Genomic DNA, 25413 nt, shown 5'->3' with positions numbered 1-25413 from the left:
TTTTGGGTCTGACATTCTAGAAAAAAAGACAGGCATTAGAACTGGTACTCTTCCAGGGAAATGTCAGGTTGCAACAAGGCCTGGGAAGAAAATTATAGCAAGCAGAAGGGACAGAGACAGAATTGCTGATTCAAAACAGGAAGTTTATGGAAAGCAATGAGGTTTTTTCCTTGGCCTGGGAGCTTGGTTTATTTTTTTTTATTTTTATTTTTTTTAAGCTGGGGCTGGGGCTGTAACTCAGTGGCAGAGTGCTTGCCTAGCAGGTGCGAGGCCCTGGGTTCAATCCTCAGCACCACATAAAAATAAAACAAAATAAAGATCCATCAACAACTAAAATATATATATATATATATATATATATATATATATATATAAAATATTAAAAAAATATATATATATATAATTTAAGCTGGGTGTGTGATGTACACCTATAATCCCAGCAACTCAGGCTGAGGCAGGAGGATTGCAAATTGAAGGCCAGTCTGGGTAACTTAGTGAGACCCTGTCTCAAAATAACAAAAAGGGCTAAGGAAGTAGCTTAGTCATAAGACTGCTTGCCTAGCATGTGCCAAGCCCTGGGTTCAATTTCCAGTAGGAAAAGGGTGGGGGAGCCAGAGAGAATGATGAGTTCTTGCTGTTGCCCAGGCAGGCCTGGAACTCCTGAGCCTGAGATCCTCCTGCCTCAGACTTCCAAGTTGCCCAGGGGAACCACATATGGCAAGGAACTGGGACAGCCTCAGGCCAAACCATCCACTTCACTACTGGGCTCCTGACTGTAAAATAATCATTTTTTATTGTTATAAGGAAAAATGTTTTGGGGTGATTTATTATACAGCAAGTAGAAAACTAGTAATCCCCCATATCCCTGTGCCCACTGGGGCTGGAACCCAGGAATTCTCTACCACTGGGCTGTATCCCCAGGCCATTTTTATTTTTATTTATTTATTTTTTGGTACCGGATATTGACGCAGGGGCACTTCACCACTGAGCCACATTCCCAGCACCCCCGTGCTTTAAATTTTTTAGTTTCAGATGGACACAATACCTTAATTTTATTTATTTACTTTTATGTGGTGCTGAGAATCAAACCAGTGCCTCATACATCCTAGGCGAGCGCTCTACCACTGAGCCACAACCCCAGCATCCCCCAGCCCTTTTTTGTATTTCATTAGAGACAGAGTCTCACTAGCATTTAGGACCTCGCTAAATGTTGAGGCTGGTTTTGCGATCCTCTTGCCTCAGCCTCCCACGCCGCTGGGATTAAAGACGTGAGCCATGGCGCCTTTTTTTATTTTGAGACAGGGTTTCTCAAAATTGCCCAGGCTGGCCTCGAACTTAGGATCCTCCAGCCTCAGCCACCCAAGTAACTAGGATCACAAGTCTAGGCCACTGAACCGGCTTAAACGTTTTTTTTTTTTTTTGTTTTCTTCCCCTCCTCCTGAGGGAGAGAACTCTGCCAGCGAGGTGGGGTTGGCCTCGGCAGAGATAAGGAAGCGATGATAAGGGATGCAATAGGGAGTCACGTGGTCCGGGTTTAGAGCGTCGAATGGTGGCCGGCTGCAGCCTCCAACGCTGAGGAGAGAACCTCATTAAACCCACGAGCCTGTGCCCCAGGGTTATGACCGTACAATCCGGACTCGAGCCCCCAGCAGCCTGGGCAATCCAATCTTCAGTCGCGCTGCCCACATACCATCTCCTCCGCCCGCCACTGCGGACCGCGCTCTTCCGCGTGTCTACGCCCACCCCCATGGCAGCCAATCAAAAGCGCTGTGGTGTATCCGGGAGCGTTTTAACCAATCGCTGAGCCACGAAGTTAGGCCTACGACCAATCCGAGCGGCACCTTCTCGGCCCCACCACCAATGGTTCCGTATGGCGGGGCGGAACTGCGGCCAACGGGCATGCGTGTTTCAGGGGGCCAATGGGAGTTGGCGTCTGAGCAGCTAACTTGCCGAGGCTCCCCGCGGCGGCGGGGCGGGGTCCAGGGTTCGAGTCTGAGTCCCGGGGAAAGGGGTGAGTCTGGAGCGGGACACGGAAGCGGCGCGCCCGGGAAGTCATCTGGCAGCATGCGCCCGGTGGGTCATCAGGAAGAAGGCTGGGGCACTGGATACGCTTATCAGAATGTGGGCGGGAGCACCGCCTGCTCCGGGCTGGCCAGATGTCCGGCGGGTGCACAGCGCAGTTACTGCCCTGCCAGTCGAGCTTGGAGGTTTCGGAGGGTCCGGAGGTGTTGCTTCCCAGATACACACCTCACCCCGATTCTACCTTCATTACTGGTTCTAGGTCCAGTGGAGACGAGGAAGGAGGAAGTGGCCACACCAAAAGTCCCAACCTCAGGATGTCATCCCAGACGGTAATGGGAACGTTTATTAAGCGTTGACTGTGTGCCAGGCTCTGTGCCAAGTACTTTCCCTGCCTCCTTTCATTGACTCTTCCCAACATCTCTTTGAGGTAGACGTTGGTACATGCCCATTTTCCAGGCGAGGAAGCTGGCTCAGAGAGGAGCCCCGAAATCTGGCAATGTGACCCTACAACATTCTTCTCTTTCCAGAACTGTCTTATATCAGTAACATCTATAGAATCGCTGACACCCCGGTGATACTGGAGACCTGGGCCCTGAGTTGGGGGGGCCAAGCTGGACACAAGCGTGTGTCCTTCTCCACCCCCATCCCCTGGGGAAATCGGCAGGGACTGGGGTCTCTCATGGGGACAGATGTGGGGAAGGGGAATTATTGGGATGCTGAAACCAATTATAATGGTTTGATTGATTGATTGATTGATTGGTACTGGGGATGAACCCCAGGGTCTGGGGCATGCTAAGCAAGTCCTCTACACCCTCAGCCCCAATAATAATTTTATTCTCATTTGGGTCATGTTTGTTAATTTTTTCATGCCAGTGTCTAGGTTTGTGCTGAATGTGCAGAACCACATTGAAACCTCACAGTCATCTTTCCATAGCAACATTATCAGCACCTCCACTTTCAAGATGAGGAAACTGAGGCCTACAGTGGCTAAGTGAATTGCCTGAATTGATATAGGAAGCTCAAGGACGCACACTCAGGTTCGTCACAGTGCCCGCCAGCCTGGTTTTTTCAGGGAAGTTGGTTAAGAGTGGAAAAAAAATTTTTTTCAGTGCTGGGGATTGAACTCAGGGCCTTGCACATTCTAGCAAGTTCTGTACCACTGAGCTTCATCCCCAGCTCAGGGTGGATTTTTATATTGGTGCAAATTTGTCAAAAGAAGGGAAAGTTCAAGCCAGGCCTGGTGGCACACACCTGTAGCCCCAACTACTTTGGGATTGAGGCAGGAGGATTGCTTGAGCCCAGGAGATTAAAACTAGCCTGGGCAACATAACAAGACATCATTAAAAAGGGGGGGGGGTTAGTGTTACTAAGGACAGATATAGTAGGAGATGCATACCACCCTGTGAACTGAGGTTCAGGGAGGGGAATTGGGTGCCTAAGGTTGCACAGCCAGGGGAGCCAGAATCTTGGGCCTCAGCCTGGGTGGGTGCAGGTAGAGGTGCTAAGGGGGCCTGCAGAGAGAGGTCTGAGAACTGATGGGGGTCTTTTCCCAACAGAGCCAGCTGTGAGGAGCATGCCTCTGTGTCAGAAGGGGGCTGCTGCAAAGGGCAGCAGGCCCCATGGGGACAGAGCTCAGCCCATGGCTGACATGGGAGGCCTGAAGGTATTTCTGCACTGGGCTGGCCCCAGTGGTGGAGAGCCCTGGGTCACCTTTACCAAGTCCTCACTGACCGCTGAGGAGGTCTGCATCCACATCGCACACAAAATTGGTAAGTTCAGGGCACTGACATGATGGCCAATTGGGGGGTGTAAGCAAAGCCACGCCCCATCCATCCATATGCAGGTTTCTTCAGCACATATTTAGTGAGCACCAACTGTATACCATCTCTAAATCACTGCCCTTGTATAGCTGATATTCTAGGAGGTAAAATGGCAGGAAACAATTTTTTAAAAAATAAGAAGACTCTATCAGAGGGCAGAGATGATGAGAAAAATTAAGCAGCAAAAAGAGAGGTGATGAGAAGGTTGCTCTGAGAGGGTGCTGCTTAAACAAAGTTAAGGAGGTGAGGGAGGGATCCATGGGAGTATCTAGGGAGATGGTGTCAGGCAGAGGGAGTGGCAGGTACAAAGGCCCTCAGGAGACAGCTTGCCTGGAATAGTGATGAGACTAGTGTGGCTGGAGCAGAGTGGATGAAGGGGAGCTGGGAGGTAAGAGAAAGGAATTCTTGTGAACCATGGGAAGAATTTTGGATTTTATTCCCAGTGAGGTGGGAGCCTTGGAGGATTCTGCACAGAGGAGGGATGTGACCAGACTTGGGTGTTCACAGGTGCCTTCTGTCTGCTGTGGGGGGAGATGAACCAGGAGACCTGGGCAGAGGTGATCTCCAGAAGGGAAATGACGACAAGGATCCACAGGCCATACCTAGCAGGGGAAGAACTTTTAAGTTAACACTTTCTCCTGAGGGCCTGAGTGAGCAGAGCCATGAATGATGTGGAGAGTCTGCAGTGGATGTTCTGGAGGCTGGGAGTCCAGGAGCTTGGGGCTGGCACCTGGGGAGGGCCTTTCTGCTGTGTGTTACTGTGGCAGGGGTGAGAACAAGTGAGCAGGCCAGCTCAGGCCTCTCTTTTTCTTATAAAGTCACTAATGCCATCATGAGGACCCTCCTCTCAAGACCTCATCTAATTATAATTACCTCCCAAAAGCCCCACATCATTAACAAATGACTCTGTAGATTAAGTTTCCAACACATGAACTTTTTTTTTCTTGTTTATTTCTCTATTTTTGAACCAGGGATTGAACCCAGGGGCACTTAATTGGTGAGCCACATCCCAACACTTGTTTATCTATTTATTTATTATACCAGGGATTGAACCAGGGCGTTTGACCACTGAGCCATATCCTCAGCCCTTTTTATATATGTTTTTTATTTTGAGACAGGGTCTCACTAAGTTTCTTAGGGCCTTACTAGGTTGCTGAGGCTGACTTTGAACTTGACATCCTCCTGTTTCAACCTCTCCAGTCACTGGGATTATAGGCTTGTGCCTCTGCAGCTGGCTCCAATTTATGAACTTTTGGGGGACACATTCAAACCACAGCATGGGGATGTGAGGGTGTTCTGGCTGTGACATCTGTCACCCCATTGATCTCCAAGGTTGATTTGACTGACATGGCTAGCTAGGCAGATGTCCCCTTCTTCCCTCACTGCTCTATGTGTGTCCTCTTGAAGTGGCAGCTAGACAGAAGAGAACACTACCCCTCAGAGGAGGACTGCTCTTCCATCAGGGGTACTGGAGAAGCTGTGCTCTCCTGCTAGATCCTCCAAACAATAGCATGGGTGAGGGGACCTGTGCCCAGCAGAGGCAACAACATGCACAGGGGTCCAGAGAGCTTGATCTGTTTGAGGAAGCAAGAGACTGGCCATCAGTTTTCAGAATCTGGAAGGAGAAGTAAGAATTGAAACCAGAACATAAGCAGAAGCCAGGTCATGGTTACTCATTGTGTAAGTGTTAGGTTTTATTAGTGGGAACTGGGGAGCCAAGGAAAGTTTAAGCTAAGCATTTTGGTTGGTGATTTAGGAAGCTGTCTCATAAGGGAGGTGTCTTCTTTTGTCATGACAGCAGTACAATTAGATGCGTTTTTTTTTTTTTTTTTTTTTTTAATATCAGGGATTGAACTCAGGGGTACTTACCCACTGCACTGAGCCACATTCCTAGCCCTTTCTAATATTTTATGTAGGGACAGGATCTTGCTGAGTTGCTTAGGGCCTAGGTTGCTGGATCCTCCTGGCTCAGCTTCCCAAACTGCCGGTTGTGGGCCACTGCGCCTGGCTACGTGTATCATTTTTGATGTATAACTTGACTTCACCTAACACATTGAAACATGCATTTTCAGAGGCAATATACTTTCACTTCTGGATATCTACCCTGTAAACACCTAGCTCATGTGTTCCAGTAGACGCATGTGAGAATTTTTGGAGCTGCCTTATTTATCATAGCAAAATATGAGAGACCATCACAAAGTCCCTCTGCAGGGAATGCACAAATAAATCATGCTGTGCTTGAACACAGGAATACTGTGCAGGCAGGAAAATGGAACTTGACCAAAGTTGACATATACAGAGTAAGAAGCTTTATTTTTTTATTTTTGCGTTTTGCCATACTGGGAATGAAACCCAGGACACAACACATGCTTGCCAAGCACTCCACCATGGAACTATATGCCATGCTCCTCTAGGTGAAGCTTTAAAACTTGTCATATAATGTAAAAGCCCACTGCAGAAGAACACCTGTAGTATAATACACACATTTAGAGTTTATAACATTCAAGGCTAGGTCACAGAGGATGTGATAATGACAAACACTTATTTAGCTGTATGGTTGTGTTATTGCAGGAGGAAAAAGGAAGAGGATGTAGTTAAGAGGCTCAATTGTACTATTTGATGATTGGTACTTAGGTGATTTTAAGTAATTCTGAATGGATGACTGATCAATTGATTATTCTAGGGATTGAACCCAAGGGCACCTAGCTACCGAGCTACATCCCCAGCCTTTAATATTTTTTATTTTTGTTTTTTTTGTGTTGCCAATTGAATTCAGATACATAACCACTGGTGATGGGTGCATAACCACTAAGGTATATCCCCATCCCCAACCCTTTTTTTTTGGGGGGGGGGGCTGAATTGCTTAGGGTCTCGCTAAGTTGTTGAAATTGGCTTTGAACTAGCAATCCTTCTACCTCAGCCTCCCCAGTTGCTGGAATTACAGGCATGTGCCTCCATGCCCTGTGCTTTTTATTTTTTATTTTGAGACAAGGTCTTGTTCAGTTGCTCAGGTTGACCTTGAACTTGTGATCATCCTGTCTCACCCTCCTGAGTCGCTGGGCTTGCAGGTGTGCATTACTGTGCCCTGATGGAATAGATATTTTAGATAAGATTTTGTTGTTGTACTGGTGATGAAACCCAGGGCCTTGTGCATGCTAGGCAAGAGCACCACACAGCTATAACCCCAGCCCTTAGATAAGATTTATAAATGAGAAGTAAATCAGGAGGCTGAAGCAGGAGGATTGCAAGCTCAAGGCTGGCTTCAGCAACTTAGTGAGACCCTGTCTCAAAATTTAAAAAAATAAATAAAAAGGGCTGGGGATGAAACTCAATGTTAAAGTGCTCCTGGGTTCAAGTCCCAGTACCCCCCCAACAAAAAAAAGATTTTTAAATGATGTATATAAAAGCAAGGATGCCATGGGTCGCCAGTGGAGAACAATGGCTTATCTGGAGGCCACACAAAGGTTGGGCTTTGGATTTGAAGGAGGTTGTTCGTCTGTTTTTCTGCCACTGTAACAGATGTCTGAATAGGTTTATTTTGGCTCCCAGTTTCAGACATTCCATTGGTTGGGTTGTTGCTTTGGGCCTGTGGCAAGGCAGCATATCATGGCAGGAGCACATGGTGAAACAGAACCACCCACTTCACAACCAAGAAGCAAAGAGATCCCATGGTCCTCCTCAAAGGAAAGTCTCCAGTGCCCTAAAGACTTCCCATCAGACTCCACCTTTCAGAGTTCTACCACTCCCATAGTGCTACCCTGGGGCCAAGCCTTTAACAGATTGGTCTTTGGGGAACATTTAAGATCCAAAATACAGCAGAAGTGGATAGATCTCAAAGATACATGAAGTGTAGAAAGAGCAGGATTTGGTGACTACTTTCATCTGAAGGGTGTTCAAGAAGTTCTTCAAGTTCTGGCTTGAAGAACTAGGCAGAGGAAGTTCAGGTTTGGGGACTGTGGATGAGATCTGTTTGGAATAAGGCACACCTGAGGGGGTCTTTGATGTCCGGGGAAGACAGAAGAAGTTAGTTGGATATATCTTTGGGGTTGGAGTTAGCAGCACATTGCTAGCCATTTCTGTAATAATGTTAGTCAGTCTGGGGTATGTTTTGCTGCTGTAATAAGCAACCCCCAAATCTTCCTAACTTAAGGTAATCAAGTTTTCCAAAAATCAAATGCAGGTCAAATGGCTCACCTCCACTTCAGAACTTCACCACTCTGTAGAAGGAACTTTCAACTTCCTTGGGGACAGGAAGATGGCAAGAGGGTTTATTTCCAGATTCAGTAGTCTACCTGTCCCTTCTGTTCACATCCCATTCATCCTAGCTGCAAAGGAGAATAGTTCTCCTGCGAAGCCACAACATGGTCAACAGATTGCATTGTCCTTTGCACACATATAACTTAAGACCAGCTGTAGGCAGGGAAGGAGACCCAGGGAAGGCACGTGAAAGGAGACAGCAGGCCTAGAGGTCCTTAGGGCTGATGGCAATAAATGACATAGCTCCTGACCTCATTGCTCCCCTGTTGCAGGCATCACTCCACCCTGCTTCAATCTCTTTGCCCTTTTTGATGCCCAGGCCCAAGTCTGGCTGCCCCCAAACCACATCCTAGAGGTCTCCAGAGATACAGGTCTGACACTGTATTTCCGCATGAGGTAGGTGGAGGCCCCTTGAAAACCTTTCCCCTTTTAATCTGGAGCTGTCAGTGCCTCTGCTAAGCCTCAGCTGCATCCCTCCCCTTCCTGCAGGTTTTATTTCCGAAACTGGCATGGAATGAATCCTCAGGAGCCAGCTGTGTACCGCTGTGGACTCCCAGGGGCTGAGACTTCCCCAGAACGGACAGAGCAGGGGGCACAACTCTTGGACCCAGCCTCATTCGAGTACCTCTTTGAACAGGTATGAGCAGGGATGGGGAGGCAGAACCATTTATGGGGCCTTTGGAATAGTCTAGGAACCCCCACTTCCCTTTCCAATTTAATATAGCTAATATGTTTCAACTTATGCCATCTGTATTTAGGCTGAATGAGAATGAGTGCTGGGATTGATTAGTGATGTCTGCCACTGGCACAGGATTGGGAAGAATAGGTGTGTGTGCTGTGTATTTAACCATTCTAGAAAAGGTGGTCTCTCCTTCCCCAAGATGCCCAGAAGCAAGGAACTAGATTTCTCTCACTAGAGAATGAGAGCATTCTCACACCTCCCTTTCTGCCTGATTCCCCTACTCCCAGGGCAAGCATGAGTTTGTGAATGATGTGGTATCACTGTGGGAGCTGTCCAGTGAGGAGGAGATCCACCACTTTAAGAACGAGAGCCTGGGCATGGCCTTTCTGCATCTCTGCCACCTTGCTCTCCAACGTGGTGTCCCCCTGGAAGAGGTGGCCAAGGAGATCAGGTGTCTGGGAAGGGAGTGGGGCTTCTGAGTAGGTGTGGGGAAGTGCACCATGCATGGAGGGCTGGGTGGGCTTCAGCAAGTGCTTACTGAGCACGCCCTGTGTGCTGACACTAGCTCCGGGTGTCGTGGACACAACAGAAGACACGTCAGACAAAAGTCCCCCACCCTCTGGGAGCTCACCTCTCATGAAATCGGCAGGCAGTGAACAAAATCCCAAAGGGAAATGTGCAGTGTTTGAGATGGCTATCAGTGCAATGGGGGAAATTAAGCAGGAACCCAATGTGGTGGCCTCACCCGTGATCCCAGTGATTTGGGAGATTGAGGCAGGAAGATAAGTTCAAGGCCGAACTTGAACTTAGCAAGATCCTGTTTTAACATAAAAAAAAAAAAAGGGCTTAGAATGTAACTCAGTGGTAAAGCAACTTTGGGTCCTAACTCTAGTACTGAAAATTAAATAAATCAGGACTGAGTGCAGCCCCGTGGTAGAGCACTTGCCTAGCAAGTGTGAGGTCCTGGGTTTAATCCCCAATACTACAAAAAAAAATAAATAAATAATAATAATAATAATAAATAAAATGAATTAAATAGGAATATGGAATATCGGGGGTGAGAGGTTTGTAATTTTATTTCTGTATCCATTTATTTAGTTAATTAATTTTTTTGTGGTCCTGGGGTCAAACCCATGCTAGGCAAGTGATCTACCACTGAGCTACGTTCCCAGCTCTTTGTTTATATTCTGAGATGGGGTCATATGTTGCCTAGGCTGGCCCTGAACTCTGCCATTCTCTACTCAGCCTCCAGAGTAGCTCAGACTTCAGGAGCCAGTGACTTAGGTTAGTATTGTTAAATTAGGTAAGTTAGGGAATTCTTCGTCGTGAAGGTGATATTCAAGGAGGTGAAGGAGGGAAGCTATGTACATTTCAAGGAAAAACATTCTATATAGAGGAAGTTCCAGTGCAAAGGCTCTGAGGCTGTTCCATGCCTGATATGTTGGAGGAGGTATGACTGGAACAGTGGGAGCCAGGGCGTTATGGGAGGGGGTTGGAGCAGGGAGGAAGGAACTTGGCAGATCCTTAAAGCTCTTGACTTTGAGAACTCATTAAAATTCAAGGGAAGGCCAGGCATGGAGGTGCATTCCTGTAACCAGTGACTGGGGAGGTTAAGGCAGGAGAATTTGAAGTTAAAAACAGCCTCAGCAATTTAGCAAAACCCTGTCTCACAATTTTAAAAAGGGGTGGGGATGTGGCTCAGTGGTTAAGCACGCCTGGGTTCAATCACCAGTACCAAAAAAGAAAAAATAAATCAAACCAAATAAAATAAAATTCAAATTTCAGGGAAGGAAGGAGGCTGGATTCTGGGGAGGTGGGAGCCAGCCCTACTTCCCTCTACAGACAGCCTTGGGGGATCTCTGCTTTGCAGCAGGGGCTGGGATAATCGGGGCACACTGCCTGGAGGAGGCAGCGCAAGAGCTGTGTCTTTCCGGACCAGCTGTGTTTTGTTTTGCTTTGCTTCCCAGTGCCGGGGGGTTGAACCCAGAGCCTTACACATGCTGGGCACCTGCTGTACCCCTGAGCCACATCCCCAGCCCCAGCTGCCCAGGAAGCACGTTTTTTCAGTCCCTGCCATAGACTCTGAAGGACTAGAACTGTGACAACAATGTGCAGGAGTGGGTAACCCACCCAGCCTGGAAATCAGGGAGTGTTTCCCAGGTAGGGAACTTCTCTGCTAAGGCCCAGAGTTGATTGCTTTATTCAGTCGCACTGGCAGCATCTTCTAGGCAGAGGAAACAGCATCTGTGAAGGCTCAGAGGCAGATGGCAGCAAAGGCCTCTTTCTAGGGGAATTGGCTGTAGGTGACTGTCCGAGTGTGGACCTTGGCCCGGCCCTTGTCGGGAGTACTGGGGAGCCCTGGGAAGCTTGGAGGTGGGGGAGGGAGAGAGCAGCTTGGGAGATTGAGACCAAGGCATGGAAACCTGTGATCTAGCCATGTTGGTGGTCAGCTGCCGGCAGGCGACAGGCAGAAGGGGATGGATTGGGGAGAGTGAGGAGGCAGGACTCTGAGCAGCAGAGAGATCGCCCAGAGCTGTGTATTTTATTGAGGATCATAAAATAACAGCAGCTTCTCCTGTGATGGTAACGGCCGAGGCTCAGTCCTGACTGTGCGCTGATCCCTAGTCCAGGCACTTTGCAGACAACAATTCACCGAGTTCTCTCATCAGCCTTAGAGGTGGGCACTGTTTGGTCCCATTTCAAAGATGAGGCTCTAAAGGAAACAGAGCCCTTTCAAGCTTTCAGAAGTTGCCTGAGACCTGGGATTTCAGCTCCAGAGTGTCTTTGGGAGGTCTGTGTTCCAGACCTCCACAGCACCCCCTTCCCTGGGTTGGTCCCCCACTTTCTTGCCAGTGTACATCTTCTCTTGCCGAGGCAGCTGAGGCTCAGAGAGGTTAAGCCACTTGTCGTATGTCACTCAGCCAGGCCTACCAACCAGGCCCCTGACTGTCCCCTTCCATGTCAACCCCACAGTTTTAAGGACTGCATCCCCCGCTCCTTCCGGCAGCAGATCCGTCAGCACAATGCACTTACACGGCTGCGCCTGCGCAATGTCTTTCGCAAGTTCCTGCAGGCCTTCCAGCCAGACCACCTCTCCCAGCAGGTTGTCATTGTCAAATACCTGGCCACCCTGGAGCATCTGGCACCCCGCTTCGGCACTGAGTGCATACCCGTGTGTCACCTGGAGCTACTGTCCCAGGCCGAGGGAGAGCCCTGCTACATTGGGGACAGCAGGCAGGCCCCCGTGGGCCACAGCCTGGAGTCTGCCATGGGATCCCCCACCCACGAGGTGCTGGTGACAGGCATGGACGGCATCAAGTGGCGGCCAATACAAGCAAAGGTGAGCAGGATGCCTGTTGTGCTCTGGGTTTGGGTAGTCCTGGCGTGGTGGCCCTTGCTCACCTCTGCTGGTGGGCTCCTGGGATAGCAGTGGTGAACCCTTTCTCCCACCTGCCTCTGGGCTGTGTCCCTCTGTCCCCTGGGGTCTGTTTTTTGGAGAGCATCCTTTGTCTGTCTGCCCCCTGGGGACCTGATTTCTGGGACCTAACCTCTGGCGAGCCCCTTAGTTGTTTGGCAGTTGGGGGTGGGGGCAGAATTCTCCTGTCTGCTCTCCCTGAGGTTCTGGCTTCCAGCCTGTGTCTCTCTTGGACATGGGTCCCCATCCTGCCTGTGCCACTGGGACTCCTGAGAGGGGTTCCAAAACGGTTGACTGGCCCTCGTCTCCTGTCCCCTGGGGAAGGTGCAGGGGATAAGTGGACTGTGCCCTGCTTTGTCTTCTGCCCCGCTTGTTGGATTTGCAGGGTTCTAATGATGGCAGCCACAGCAGCAGGAATTCCCAAACCAGCCTGTCTGGGAAGAAAGCCAAGGCCCACGAGGCAGCTGGCCAGCCAGCAGACAGGCCGAGGGAGCAGCCATGGACCTACTTCTGTGACTTCCAGGACATCACACACATGGTGCTGAAAGGGTGCCATGTCACCATCTACCAGCAGGAGAACACATGCCTGGTGGGGCCCCTGGCCGGCAGCCAGGTGGGGGGCAGCTCTGGCCGGTGTCACCTGCCTGACGTGACCCTGGCCTGCAGGAGCTGAGCCTGCCTTCCCGGTCTGTGGCCCTGTCCTTCGTGGCGCTGGTGGACGGCTACTTCCGCCTGACGGCCGACTCCAGCCATTACCTGTGCCAGGAGGTGGCTCCCCCGCGGCTGGTGATGAGCATCCAGGACGGCATCCACGGACCCCTGCTGTGAGTGGCCAGGGTAGGCGAGGTGGGCGGACTGGGCTGCCCCCACCAGGGCCACCAGGGCCACCAGGGCTCCTCTGCAGGAACTGTGTGGTGTGCACGCGCCTGCTGTGCATGCGTGTCAGCCCGTGTGAGGCGCACCACTGTGGTTCCTCTAGAGCATGCATGCATTTGTGCACGTGTGTGTTGGCTGTGTCATGCGTGTGCATATCCCAGTGAACGTGTGTGTCTGTTTCTGTGTGCATGGGAGGGCAGGCACACATGTGTGCACTTGCCTGGGTGTGAGTTCAGGCACCTACTTGTGTTCACCTGCGTGTGCACATTGTGCGTGTGCACACACGTGCAAGTGAGGGGCTGCATGCAAGCGAGGGTACTGGGATGATGGGGTGCTGTGTCCTCGTGAGAGGGCTGCATTTGGGACTGTCACCCTGCGTGTCTGGATGTTTGTGGTGCAGCTGTCACCTGCTCTGGTGATGGCACTGGGGATTAGCAATCACATGTTGACATTGGCATTGCACAGAACAGGTGATTTTCATGGGACAGTGTGTTGTACCAACCCAGAGGTCGTTTAGGGGCATGTCAGGGATGTCCACCTACACAGGTGTGTCTGTGCTGGGATGTGTGGGTCCCTGTCAGAGGACTCTGTCAGTGTCATGGTGCTGAGAGGATGCAGTGGTCAGCAGGTGGAGATCATGTGGCTCTCTGCATGCTGCGGGGTTTGCGACTGTGGCTTCTCTAGTCATTGGCTCTGTGTCTGGCTGTCCCCTGTAGTACCTGTGACACTGGGACTTAGCACCTGGGGGTGTCCGAAAAGGTCTGACCTCTCAGAGGCTTGTCCCTCTACCAGGGAAACTTAAGTGACCATTTTGCCTCCAGTGTCTGCGGGTGTACCTGCCATCACAAGCAGGCGTGTGCTGCCACCAGTGTGGTGTCTCTGGGCCCATCACGTTAGCCACTGTGTGTGGCCACTGGGCCTATGTGGCCGACACCTGTAGTGCCTGTTTGTTCTAGTGAGGATCATCTGTGATGCCAAGGCCCCGTGTTAGTCCAGTTTTCATTTCTGTAACAAAATACCTGAGATGAGGTTCTTATAAAGAGAAGAGACTTATTTTGGTTCATAGTCTGGTCCAAGGTTGTGGGCTCATATCTGGCAGTGGCCTTCTTGCTGGCAAGCCGGGGCAGCCCAGGGCATCACCTAGCAAGAGACAGGCAGCACAAGAGTGTCTTCTCTGGTCTCTCCCTCTTTTTTTCTTTTCTCCTTCCGGTACTCGGGATTGACACCCATGACCCAGACATTAGGCACATGCTCCACCACTGAGCTACACTTCAGCCCTTTTTGAAGGGTCTTAGTAAGTTGCTGAGGCTGGCCTCAAACTTGTGATCTTCCTGCCTCAGCCTCAGAATACAGAGAGGCACCACCATGCCCAGATTTTCTCCCTTTTCTTATAAAGCCACCAAGATTCAATCTGGAGGCCCTATCCTCTATTAGTCAGCTCTCTGACTAATAAGTATAATAAAATGCCTGAGATAATCAACTTATAGGAGAAAAGATTTTTGACTCCCAGTTTGGAAGGTTTTGTCTGATCGGTTGGCCTTGTTGCTTTGGGCCTGTGGAGAGGCAGTGCATCATGGTGGAAGCACGTGGGGAGCAGTACTGCTGATCTCAAGGCCAGGAAATGAGAGTTTGAGGAGGAGAGGGAGAGAATGGGGTCTCAGAATCCCCTTTGAAATCATGCTTCAATGACCTGAAGACCACTAGCCTCCACCTTTTAAAGGTTCTGCCTCCTCCCCAACAGTACCAAACTGGGGACCAAGCCTTTGGGGGACATAGAAGATCTGAACTATGGCATGCCCTCATGAGCTCTTCCGATCCTAATCTCCATCCCAAAAGCCCCATGTGACAGCTGGCTCTGGAATGTCTCTTAAGGGCTTATGTGTGAGGGCTTGGTCCCCAATGCAGCACTGTTCAGAAGTGGGGTTTGGGATCAGAAAGGCTCCTATCTCATCTGTGAATTAATCCACCGACAGATTTGTAATTGGACTTTGGGAGGTGGTGGAAACTGTAGGCGGTAGGGCCTGTTGGAGGAAGTAGGTCCCTGGGGCATGCCCTGGAAGGGCTTGTCTTGCCCAGGCAAGAGGTGAGCAGTTTCCCCCCCAAGCCCTCTGCCATCCTCTGCCAGGATGTCTCTGCCTCCGCACAGGCCTGAAAGCAATGAGCCTGCTGACTGTGGGCTAAGACCTGTGGAATCAGTAGCCAGAATAAATCTTTCCTCCTTTAAATTGATTTTCTCAGGTGTTTTGTCAGAGTGACAAAAAACCAACATACCATGGGGATCAGACTCCAGGTATTCCCGGAGGGGACAAACCCTATTCAGACCAAAGCAGCCCCTGTGTTGCCCTGTCACACTGGGTAATCGGATGCGTCTGTGATCCCCGCTCTTCAGTTGTGTGGTAGACTGTCCATGTGTCACCCTGCACATGACAATGGGTGGGTGTGCACCTGTCCCCGATTTGATGGCTGTTTCCTGTCTCATCTTGTCAGTGGCTGCCTCTGGCGTTATGTACCTGTGTGTGCCTGTCTGTGCTCTCATGCTGTGTCTCTGTGTAAGTGGCCCTGTGTGTGTGTGTGTGTATGTGTGTACTTGGTGTCACCCCATGAACAACTTTTTTTTTTTTTTTTTTTTGCAGTGCTGGGGGTTGAACCCAGGGCCTTGTGCTTGCGAGGCAAGCACTTGACCAACTGAACTGCATCCCCAGCCCATGAACAGCTACTTCTGACTTTTATCCTAGCTGGTTTGCATCCCTCTGGGCGGGTCTCATGTTGTCTTTGCCAGGTGCAGGTCTAGCAGTCACTCCAGATGGCCTAATGGCAACCCTCTGACCCCCCTAGGGAGCCCTTTGTGCAGGCCAAGCTGCGACCAGAGGATGGCCTCTACCTCATCCACTGGAGCACCGTCCACCTCCACCGCCTTATCCTCACGGTGGCGCAGCCTGAGCCGGTGTGGGCCTGGGGCTGGGGCCCTGGGCTGGGGCTGGGCATGAGCCCTGCCTAAACCTCTGCTCACTGCCCTTTCCACCCACCCCAGGCGCCTGGAGCGCAGAGCTTGCGCCTCCGGAAGTTCCCCATCGAGCAGCAGGACGACGGGGCCTTTGTGCTGGAGGGCTGGGGCCGCCCCTTTGCCAGCGTGCGGGAGCTGCAGGCAGCCTTGCAGGGCTGCTCCTTGCGGGCGGGGGATGACTGCTTCAACCTGCGGCGCTGCTGCCTGCCCCGGCCAGGAGGTACAGGGTGGGACATGGGGTGGGCACGGCTTCTCTCCCCCACGCCAGCCCACGTCAGCTACTTCATGTCCACCTCCAGAAATCTCCAACCTCATCATCATGAGGGGGTCTCGGGCCAGCTCCAGGCCACTTAACCTCAGCCAGCTGAGCTTCCACCGCATCCACCAGGATGAGATCACCCAGGTGGGGGTGTGGCAGGGACAGGGTCCCTGGGGACGCGGTGGCGGGGCCCTAGGAGGTTGGCAGGCAGCTGGCATCATGGCGGTATTCTATGCTACTATGCAGCTATCCCACTTGGGCCAGGGCACAAGGACCAATGTATATGAGGGCCTCTTGCGAGTGGGGGGCCCTGAGGAGGGCAAAGCAGATGGCGGGGACTCCCCCAGACCTGGAGGGGGCTGTGGGCAGCAGCTGCGAGTGGTGCTGAAAGTACTGGACCCCAGTCACCATGACATCGCCCTGGTGAGTGAGCAAGGGGCCGTGGCATGCTCGTGCAGTGGGGCAGGACGCGGGGTGAGGTTCACAGCCCCTGACCTGCCCGTTCCCGCAGGCCTTCTACGAGACGGCCAGCCTCATGAGCCAGGTCTCCCACGCACATCTGGCCTTCGTGCACGGCGTCTGTGTGCGCCACTCCGAGAGTGAGTGGGTCCCGCTCCGCCCCATCTGCAAACCAGAGCCCCCACTCATACCCACTCCCTGAGCTTCCCTGACCCTGAGTGCAACCCCATCTCAGACCTCTTCTCAGCTCAGCTCCCCTCACCCCAGGCTGTATCTTGACCCTCAGCCTCTACCCCACTGCTGACCACGTGCCAACCCTGGCTTGCATCTAACCCCAGATCACACCTTGGCCTCACCCATACGCTTCCCACAGCTACAGCCCAGGCCTTGCCTGCACCCGGCTCCCCACTCCATCCCGTCTCCTGCCCATCCAGCCCTCTCTGCAGCCGGCCCGTTCCACTCTGACCCAGCAACACTCTGGTCCCCACAGACACCAGCCCTGTTGTGTCCCTTGGTCCTCCCAGACCTCAACCTCTGCATATCCAGCCTCACCTAGAACCTCATGCCACCTCCGTCCCTCTTCTGTGTGTCCCTCAAAGCTGCTTATACAGGATGACCCCGGCCCCACCAGTACCACAACCCCAAATGTGTTTTGGTCTCTCTCACTCCCCAGCGCTGGCCTCGCTCCCGCCCTGCCCGTTCCACTGTTCCTGTGTCCTGACCTGGCTCCTGCCCTAACCCCTGCATCCATACTGGTGTCCATGTCCACCCCTGGCTCCTGCTCCCGTGCTCACTGTTGTACGCCAGGGCAGGCTCTCGTGCCCACCGGACCCCAAGGCCCCATCTGCCTCTGCCTCACCCCATACTCCATCTTGCATTTCTTTTCTCCCCAGACTCGCCCCCAAACCTGTCCTAGCCCTTCTGTCCCCACACCATCCCCAGCCACAGGCCCAGCCCCCAAGTTGGCTCCTGGCCCCATGGAGGTGGGAGGCCCGCAGGAGGTGGGGCAACCCCTGGAGCAGCCAGGTCTTTGCAGACATCATGGTGACGGAGTACGTAGAAAATGGACCCCTGGACGTGTGGCTGCGGCGAGAGAAGGGCCGTGTGCCCATGACCTGGAAGGTGGCAGTGGCTCAGCAGCTGGCCAGCGCCCTCAGCTACCTGGTGTGTGGGCGGGGCTGGCACCTGTGTTGGTTAGAGGGGCTGGACAGCGGGGCATTGGGTGGGAGGCCAAGATACATCTCTTGGACCACACAGCACCCCCTGGAGATCTGTCCATAAATCCATCTGTCCTCTGCGCACAGCGTCCCAGGTCCCTTGGGTGCTGTCTTCTGTCTCTGGCCTTTCATCTCCCAGCCCTTCCTGGAACCACTTTCCAGAGGTCCCCCTTCTCCTCCTCTTCAGTGTTTCCTGGGCTCCCCTATATGCCAGGCCCAGACCTAGACCTGCAGATAACAACAGAACAGTCAAATCCCTGTGCTCAAGGCATTTTCACCAGGAAAGAGGGTTGTATGTCGTCCTTCAGTGTCCTTGGGGGTTACCAACTGCACAGACGCTTAAATCCCTGCTACAAAATGGCATAATGTTTGCCCGGAACCTGCCTACCTCCTCCTGTAGTCCTCATGTATTTATTCATTTATTTTACTTATTTAGGTACTGGGGACTGAACCCAGGGGCACTTTACCACTAAACTACCTCACCAGCCCTTTTTAAATTTTTTATTTTATTATTATCATTATTATTATTATTATTATTATTTTGGTACCAGGGGTTGAAGCCAAGGGCACTTAACCACTGAGCCACATCTCCAGCCCTTTTTTTATTTCTTTATTTTGAAACAGGGTCTCGCTGAGAAAGAGGTGAAACTTTAAGTAGGTGGGCTGGGAAGGTCTTACTAAGGCCACCTGGAGGAGATGAGGGAGGGAGCCAAGAGGACATTAGGCAGGGAACAGCAAAGGCACTGGGACAGGAGTGTGCCTGGCGTGCACTTAAGGACAACTACAGGGGCCTCTGGTCTTTCATTCCTGGCCATGAGCCTTGGCCACCAGCTCTAGGAGAATGAGAAGGACCCACTCAGACCCCCATGCTGCCTGGTCACAACAGTGTATTGTCTTGGCATCCCAATAATGACCCCAACGTCTTTCTCACATGACTGCCCCCATGAGGGCCTCACGGGATGGGGGTTGGGGCTGGAGTCTGTGCCCCTGCCAAGTGGCCATGCCCCCTCCTTGTCTCCCACCCCAGGAGGACAAGAACCTGGTTCATGGTAATGTGTGTGGCCGGAACATCCTGCTGGCACGGCTGGGGCTGGCAGAGGGCACCAGCCCCTTCATCAAGCTGAGTGACCCTGGTGTGGGCTTGGGTGCCCTCTCTAGGGAGGGTGAGTGCCCAAACAGTACTGGCCACAGGGACGGGCTTCCCTGCTCCTTCTGCCCTTGGTGACTCTGAGCATGGCCCACAGAGAGGGTGGAGCGCATTCCCTGGACAGCGCCCGAGTGCCTGCCTGCCGGGGCCAACAGTCTGTGCACTGCAGCTGACAAGTGGGGCTTTGGTGCCACCCTCCTCGAGATCTGCTTTGACGGGGAGGCCCCACTGCAGGGCCGTGGCCCCTCTGAGGTACGACCAGGGGATCCGTGGGCCCCTGGAGTTAATTGTGATCCCAGCTTTTTAAGGTCCTTGTGGAATCAGTAGTGCCCAGTGCACAGGAGTCAAGTAAGCCACAGGCTTCAGTGTTAGGCAGCGACCAGACAGATGGAGAAGCCTGGCTGCGGGAGTGGGGATGCTCCTTCTTATCCTCCCAGAGCTGGTGGTCAAGGCTCTTGGCCAGGGACAAAAGGTATCTGAAGGGTCAGGCAAGGCTTCCCAGAGGAGGTTTTATCTAAGCACAGAATTGGCTAATGAGCCAGACCCAGAAGTGCAGCAAGAGCAGAGGTCCGGCCTGTGCAAACGCTGGAGACTTCGCTACTCTCAGGAGCTGGGGTCTGAGGGGCAAAGAGCAGAGGTGGGCGACAGCCGAGGCAGGGTGTGCTGATAGGGAGCTGCCCGGCTCGGCAGTCAGCTGGATGTGGCTCTGTCGTCCTGCTGCGCCTCGGCTCCCTCATCTGTAAAAGGGGAATGGCAAGAGCAGGCACCAGCCGGGCTCCACCTCCTGCGAGAGGGGTGGGGCTGGGGCCCGTGCTGAATCCCACGGGTCCCCCCTCCACAGAAGGAGCGTTTCTACCAGAAGCAGCACCGCCTGCCAGAGCCCTCGTGCCCGGAACTGGCCACTATCACCAACCAGTGCCTTACCTATGAGCGGGCCCTGCGGCCTTCGTTCCGCACCATCCTGCGCGACCTCACTCAGCTGCAGCCCCACAGTGAGCCCCACCTCAGTGCTGGTTCCCTGCTGACACAGACATGGTGTCCTGAGGTCTCTCCCATACAGGGGCGGGCAGCAGGGTTAAAAGGGGAGAGGCTCGGGGGAGAGGTTCAGCTTTGGATGAATGAGACCGTTGCAGTTTTCCTTTTCTCTCTGGATGTGAGATTGGTGTTTTCCGCCCAGTCTCAGACTAGCCACGTGCCTGGTTTTGGTCTGTTTTCGCTTTGCGGTGCTGGGAGTGGAACCCAGACCTCCCGTATGCTAGGCAGGCTTTCTGCCACTGAGCTATGGCCTCGGCGCTGAGGTGTCAGTTTTGATGCAGCTAATATCGCATTTCGTACAGAAAGTGGAATTTTCCAGCTGTTGGGGGAACGTTTCCTTACCTCGGGGTGCAGGGAGCAGTGACCCGCGTTGTTTCCCTAGTGTGGGCCTGCTGGGGAGTGGGCCAGGGTCGAACCTCACCTGCTATGACTTCCAGATCTAGTGGACGTCTCTGCTGTAAATCCAGACTCACCAGTGTCGGACCCCACTGTTTTCCACAAGCGATATTTGAAAAAGATCCGGGATCTTGGCGAGGTGAGGGTGGAGCCTGGAGAGCTGGGGGCGGGGCTTTTAGAAACCCATCAGGTGGGAGTTGGGGAATTAAGGGCAGTTCTGCAGGAGAGTATGGGAGTTCTGAGCTTTGAGGGAGGTCCTGGGATGTAGACTCAGCAACAGAGTAGGTAGGGCCTGGGGCTTCTGGAACAGATCTACCAGGACCTAGAAACAGGAGTGGGGTTTATCTTCCTGTGCACTGCTGTCAGGGTCACTTTGGCAAGGTCAGCCTGTACTGCTACGACCCGACCAACGATGGCACTGGCGAGATGGTGGCCGTGAAAGCCCTCAAGGCGGACTGTGGGCCCCAGCTCCGCTCTGGCTGGAGGCGGGAGATCGATATCCTGCGCACACTCTACCACGAGCACATCGTCAAGTACAAGGGCTGCTGTGAAGACCAAGGTGGGCGGGACTGGGTGAGGCTTAGATGTGCGGGCACTGGAATTAGTCTTGGGGCTTCAGGGCAAGCCTCTGGTTTGTTCAGTTAGAATTGGGGGTGCAGCCAGGCAGCCTCCTTTCCAGCTGGGGGTCGCCACCTGCTGAGGCCAAGATGGATGGGAGCACTGGTCCTTCCCATGCATTGGGACAGGGATCAGGACGGGTTCATCCCGCTCGAGGACTGGGCCCAGTGTGTGCGGGTCCTAGCTTTCCTCCACACCTGGGAGGGGGCCGTGTAGGACTAAGTGGGGGTACCCCTGGTCCCTCCCTCTGCTTCTCCTACGATTCCTTCTTGGAAACAGGCGAGAAGTCAGTGCAGCTGGTTATGGAGTATGTGCCCCTGGGCAGCCTCCGAGACTACCTGCCCCGGCACAACGTCGGGCTGGCCCAGCTGCTGCTGTTCGCCCAGCAGATCTGTGAGGTGGGAGGCTACCCCACCCTGTTCCCGAACCTGCTGCCCTGATTTGGCCTGCCCTGAATGATCCTGTCTCTCCCCGACTCCTGCTCACTGGGCACTGTCTTCTGGTCCTTGAACTGACTTCCGACCCTCTGCTTATGTGTGTCCAAGTTCGCCTGGCCACACCCCTCTTGGCCCCGCCCCAATCCACCTGCTCAGTTGGTGACGCCCAGAACCCGGCTCCTCCAGATTCACGCTCCTTCCACCCAGTTTCCTCTTCTGGTCCTGCACCAGCTTCCTGGCTCCTCCTTTTGCTTGACCCCACCTGCCACCCTACTCTCTTCGCAAGCCTAATCTCTTCCCCAGCCGTCCTGGTCACCGATCCTCAGACCCTGCGGCTGCTGGCTGACCCCTGCCCCATTGATCCTGACTCACCCTGCCCCCCGCCCCCAGGGCATGGCCTACCTGCACGCGCAGCACTACATCCATCGAGATCTAGCTGCGCGCAACGTGCTGCTGGACAACGACAGGCTGGTCAAGATTGGGGACTTTGGCCTAGCCAAGGCTGTGCCTGAAGGCCACGAGTACTACCGCGTGCGAGAGGATGGGGACAGCCCCGTGTTCTGGTGACCAGGCGGGGACAGAGTCTGGGGCTAGGGGGATGGTGCCAGGGTCACCTGGAACAGGCAGGGTCGAGGAGACTGGGTCTCTGAGGACAAGGCCGGGTTCCAATGAAACTGGGCAGAACCGGGAGATGAGGGGGTGGGGCTAGAGCTCCACATTGCCTGGAGAGCGGGGTCAGCTTGGCTTGGTTAAGTAGATCTTCACCCCTCTCAGGCTGGGCCCTTAAGAGTGGGATCCCAACTGGGGCCAGAGGGGTCCCTCAGTCCGCCATGTGAGGGTTCCAGCCTGGTCTGACTCCCAATCCCTGAGACCAGTCCCTAGACCTAAGTGTCGCCTCTCTGCAGGTATGCCCCAGAGTGCCTGAAGGAGTGTAAGTTCTACTATGCGTCCGACGTCTGGTCCTTCGGGGTCACCCTCTATGAGCTGTTGACATACTGTGACTCCAGCCAGAGTCCCCCTTCCGTGAGTGCCAGGCCCACGCCCTTACCCTAGAGTAGGCTAGGGGAGTGAGAAAGGCAGGCATTCACAAGAGGCCCAGCTTCCACCCTAGCAGACACTCCATGTACATGGAAAACGGGCCTTTTGCAGTGCAGGGGACTGTGATCGTGATGGAAACCTTACTCAAAAGGACACAGGCCAAATAGGAGCAGCTTATACCATTTGCAAACGCCACTGGGAGTGGAGCCTGAGTCATGAGGTGTCACGTTCTTGGTTCTGTAGTATGTAGTAGCATCGCAAGCTGGCTCTCCCTCTTCTCTGGAAACTGTGTCCCCAGCCCTCCAGGTACCGAAACCTCGGGCCAGGAGACCAAGGGTCTTCTTTCCTGCCTAATTCCTGGGGCTACCTCTGATTGGTCTAGCCTGACTCATATGTATACCTGTAGCCAATCACTGTGTAGATGGGGGTTATAGTGATTGGTCAGGTCTGAGCAGAGGGGAGGAGCCAGGAAAGTATTGGATTGTCCGCACAGACATAAAGCCTCCAAAAAGGTAAATAGTTTTGATTTGAGCATTTTGGGGCAGACCTATATCCCAGCTACTCTGGAGGCTGAGGCAGGAGGATCACTCTGGGCAACACAGTGAAACCCAGTCTGAAAAAAATAATAAGTTTCTGACAGGTAGAACCCACATGTTGCAAGGCTTAATAACAGTGAGCCCTTGATAGAGGCTTACTCCATGAAGAGCAGATTATCGGGGCTGGGGAGATAGCTCAGTTGGTAGAGTGCCTGCCTCGCATGCACAAGGCCCTGGGTTCAATCCCCAGCACCCCCCCCCCAAAAAAAAAAAAAAAAAGCAGATTATCTACCTTTCATAGTAACCCCAGTGGAAGACCTTAGCATCCCTTTTCAGGGATGAGCAAACTGAGGCCCAAAGATGCTTAGTGGAAAGTTCAAAGTCATAGCTGAGAAGGGTCAAGGTGGGATTAGAACTCTAGTGATCTAGTGCCAAGTTTTTGGCCAGTCTTCCCTGCTTGTTGCAAAGAGCTTGTCTTGATTCTACCATAGAAATTCATGGAGCTTATAGGCCTCACCCAGGGACAGATGACAGTGCTGAGGCTCACTGAGTTGCTGGAGCGAGGGGAGAGGCTACCACGACCTGACAGATGTCCCTGTGAGGTGAGACCCTCCCTGCCTTTCCCCTCGCTCCTGTCTTCAAGTCACAGAGACAGCAGCAGCCACAGCCACAGCCCCATTTCTTCTTCCCTAGATCTATCATCTTATGAAGAACTGCTGGGAGGCAGAGGCCTCCTTCCGCCCCACCTTCCAGAACCTCATACCCATCCTCAAGATGGTCCATGAGAAATACCAAGGCCAGGCCCCTTCAGTGTTCAGCGTGTGCTGAGGCACAAGGGCAGCGCTGCCTGGGGGGTGGGCCCAGGCAGTACCCATGGAGAGGACCTCCTGCTCCCACCCCAAGAGGAGGAAGCTGACCTCACACACCTCTGTGCCTTACTCCTGTCTGGAGACCCCACCAGTGTGAACTGACTTGACTTCCGTGGCCATGAAACTGACCATGACCCTGAAGGATCCAGGATGGGCAAGGGGCTAATCATGCCCTTGGATCCCATCCTTTTGCCTTCCCCCAACTTGAAACCCGCCGTGTTCGTCAGCTGGTAATGAAACTCATATTTTCTCTTCTGGAGGCTGTGGTCCTTGGGGCTCATCTTCTGCAAAGCGGGTTAGCTGGGGTCTACTTTGGGGAGCATGCAGCTAGTGTGAGAGACCAAGAGGTAGCTGGATTCAGCTATTAAACTTCTGCTCCCCTGGGAACCATTCTGGTAGCCTAGGGGCAGAGCTCAGTGGTAGAGGCTTGCTTACCATGAGAGAGGCCCTGGCTGTCCCCAGCACCAGAAGTGAAAGGTTAAGCCACCTGATACCAGTACCTGTTACACAGAAGGCACTAAATAACTACTTGTTAAATATACAAAGTATGCCTGGGGCCACTTGCCACATAGATGTGACGTTGCCAATTTCACTTTACTTCCTGTGTGGCCACATGCAAATAGCTTTGCTTCTCAACTGTAGGGATGCTGGTGCTTTGTACCTCATAGCATGTAAGTGTAAAGAGCTGATGAGATGGCGTGTGTAAATTGCCTAGCAGAGAGACATGCAAATGATGCTTAATAAATATTCTATGTTATTGTTATTCTGGTGTTTGTGAAAGAGTTTCTGTTTAACAGGCCTGATTTGAGATGGATTATGAAGTCAGACACATTTGTGAAAGGCAGTTAAATATTTTGCTTCTCTATCTCCATGCAGAACATTTTTCCCCCCAGTACCAGGGGTTGAACCTAAGGGTGCTTACCTACTGAGCCACATCCCCAGACCCCCTCCCTTTTTTTGTATTTTACTTAGAGACAGGGTCTCACTGAGTTGCTTAGGGCCTCACTAAGTTGCTGAGCCTGGCTTTGAACTAGCAATCCTCCTGCCTCAGCCTCCAGACTTGGAATTACAGGTGTGCACCACTGCACCTGGCTCCATAAAGAACTTTTAACGACTGTGTGTTGGGCTGGGGATGGCTCAGTGCTGTGCTTGCCTGGCATGCATGAGGCCCTGAGTTTGATGCCCTATACCACACACACTCTCATTGCTCTCCTGACTGAAAATTCCACACTATTCCAAAGCAGTTTGGGTTGTTTGGTAGTTTTAGTGGTGCTGAGGATTGAACCCAGGGACACTTATCACTGAGCTACTTGCCTAGCCCTTTGC

General features: G+C 52.7%; 1 protein-coding gene across 7 annotated transcripts; it reads left to right on the top strand.

Moving 5' to 3' along the window:
• Nucleotides 1–1921: 1921 nt before the first annotated feature.
• Nucleotides 1922–24851, top strand: Tyk2 (tyrosine kinase 2). 7 transcript variants are annotated; one of them, XM_047531402.1, is made up of 26 exons: nucleotides 1922–2011; nucleotides 2282–2351; nucleotides 2896–3059; nucleotides 3579–3791; nucleotides 8372–8495; nucleotides 8589–8736; nucleotides 9069–9232; nucleotides 11755–12121; nucleotides 12582–12785; nucleotides 12863–13020; nucleotides 15908–16016; nucleotides 16104–16296; nucleotides 16376–16479; nucleotides 16582–16758; nucleotides 16847–16934; nucleotides 17831–17958; nucleotides 19039–19174; nucleotides 19256–19410; nucleotides 20000–20150; nucleotides 20631–20728; nucleotides 20956–21148; nucleotides 21487–21605; nucleotides 22035–22207; nucleotides 22550–22667; nucleotides 23710–23820; nucleotides 23912–24851. In XM_047531402.1, exons 4-26 carry the CDS (start codon nucleotides 3596–3598, stop codon nucleotides 24044–24046), a joined length of 3549 nt encoding a protein of 1182 aa, XP_047387358.1. In that variant the 5' UTR covers nucleotides 1922–2011; nucleotides 2282–2351; nucleotides 2896–3059; nucleotides 3579–3595; the 3' UTR covers nucleotides 24047–24851. The 7 variants fall into 7 exon arrangements, with proteins under 7 accessions (XP_047387358.1, XP_047387363.1, XP_047387362.1 ...); XM_047531404.1 differs by having other exon boundaries at nucleotides 1946–2073; nucleotides 2903–3059; XM_047531403.1 differs by having other exon boundaries at nucleotides 1946–2073.
• The last annotated feature ends 562 nt before the right edge of the window (nucleotides 24852–25413 follow it).

Source organism: Sciurus carolinensis, chromosome 17, assembly GCF_902686445.1.
Source record: "Sciurus carolinensis chromosome 17, mSciCar1.2, whole genome shotgun sequence".
Classification (NCBI taxonomy): Eukaryota; Metazoa; Chordata; class Mammalia; order Rodentia; family Sciuridae; genus Sciurus; species Sciurus carolinensis.
The sequence above is the reverse complement of the archived record's forward strand: the minus strand, read 5'-3'. Positions and strand labels throughout refer to the sequence as shown.

What these genes read in the sequence shown, in the direction of transcription:
- Tyk2 (XM_047531402.1), top strand. Translation starts at nt 3,596, where the DNA reads ATGCCTCTGTGTCAGAAGGGGGCTGCTGCAAAGGGCAGCAGGCCCCAT. An exon ending in GGCGGCCAATACAAGCAAAG is followed by an intron (nt 12,122 to 12,581) that starts GTGAGCAGGATG and finishes TTGGATTTGCAG; the next exon opens with GGTTCTAATGATGGCAGCCA. An exon ending in CCAGCGCCCTCAGCTACCTG is followed by an intron (nt 17,959 to 19,038) that starts GTGTGTGGGCGG and finishes CTCCCACCCCAG; the next exon opens with GAGGACAAGAACCTGGTTCA.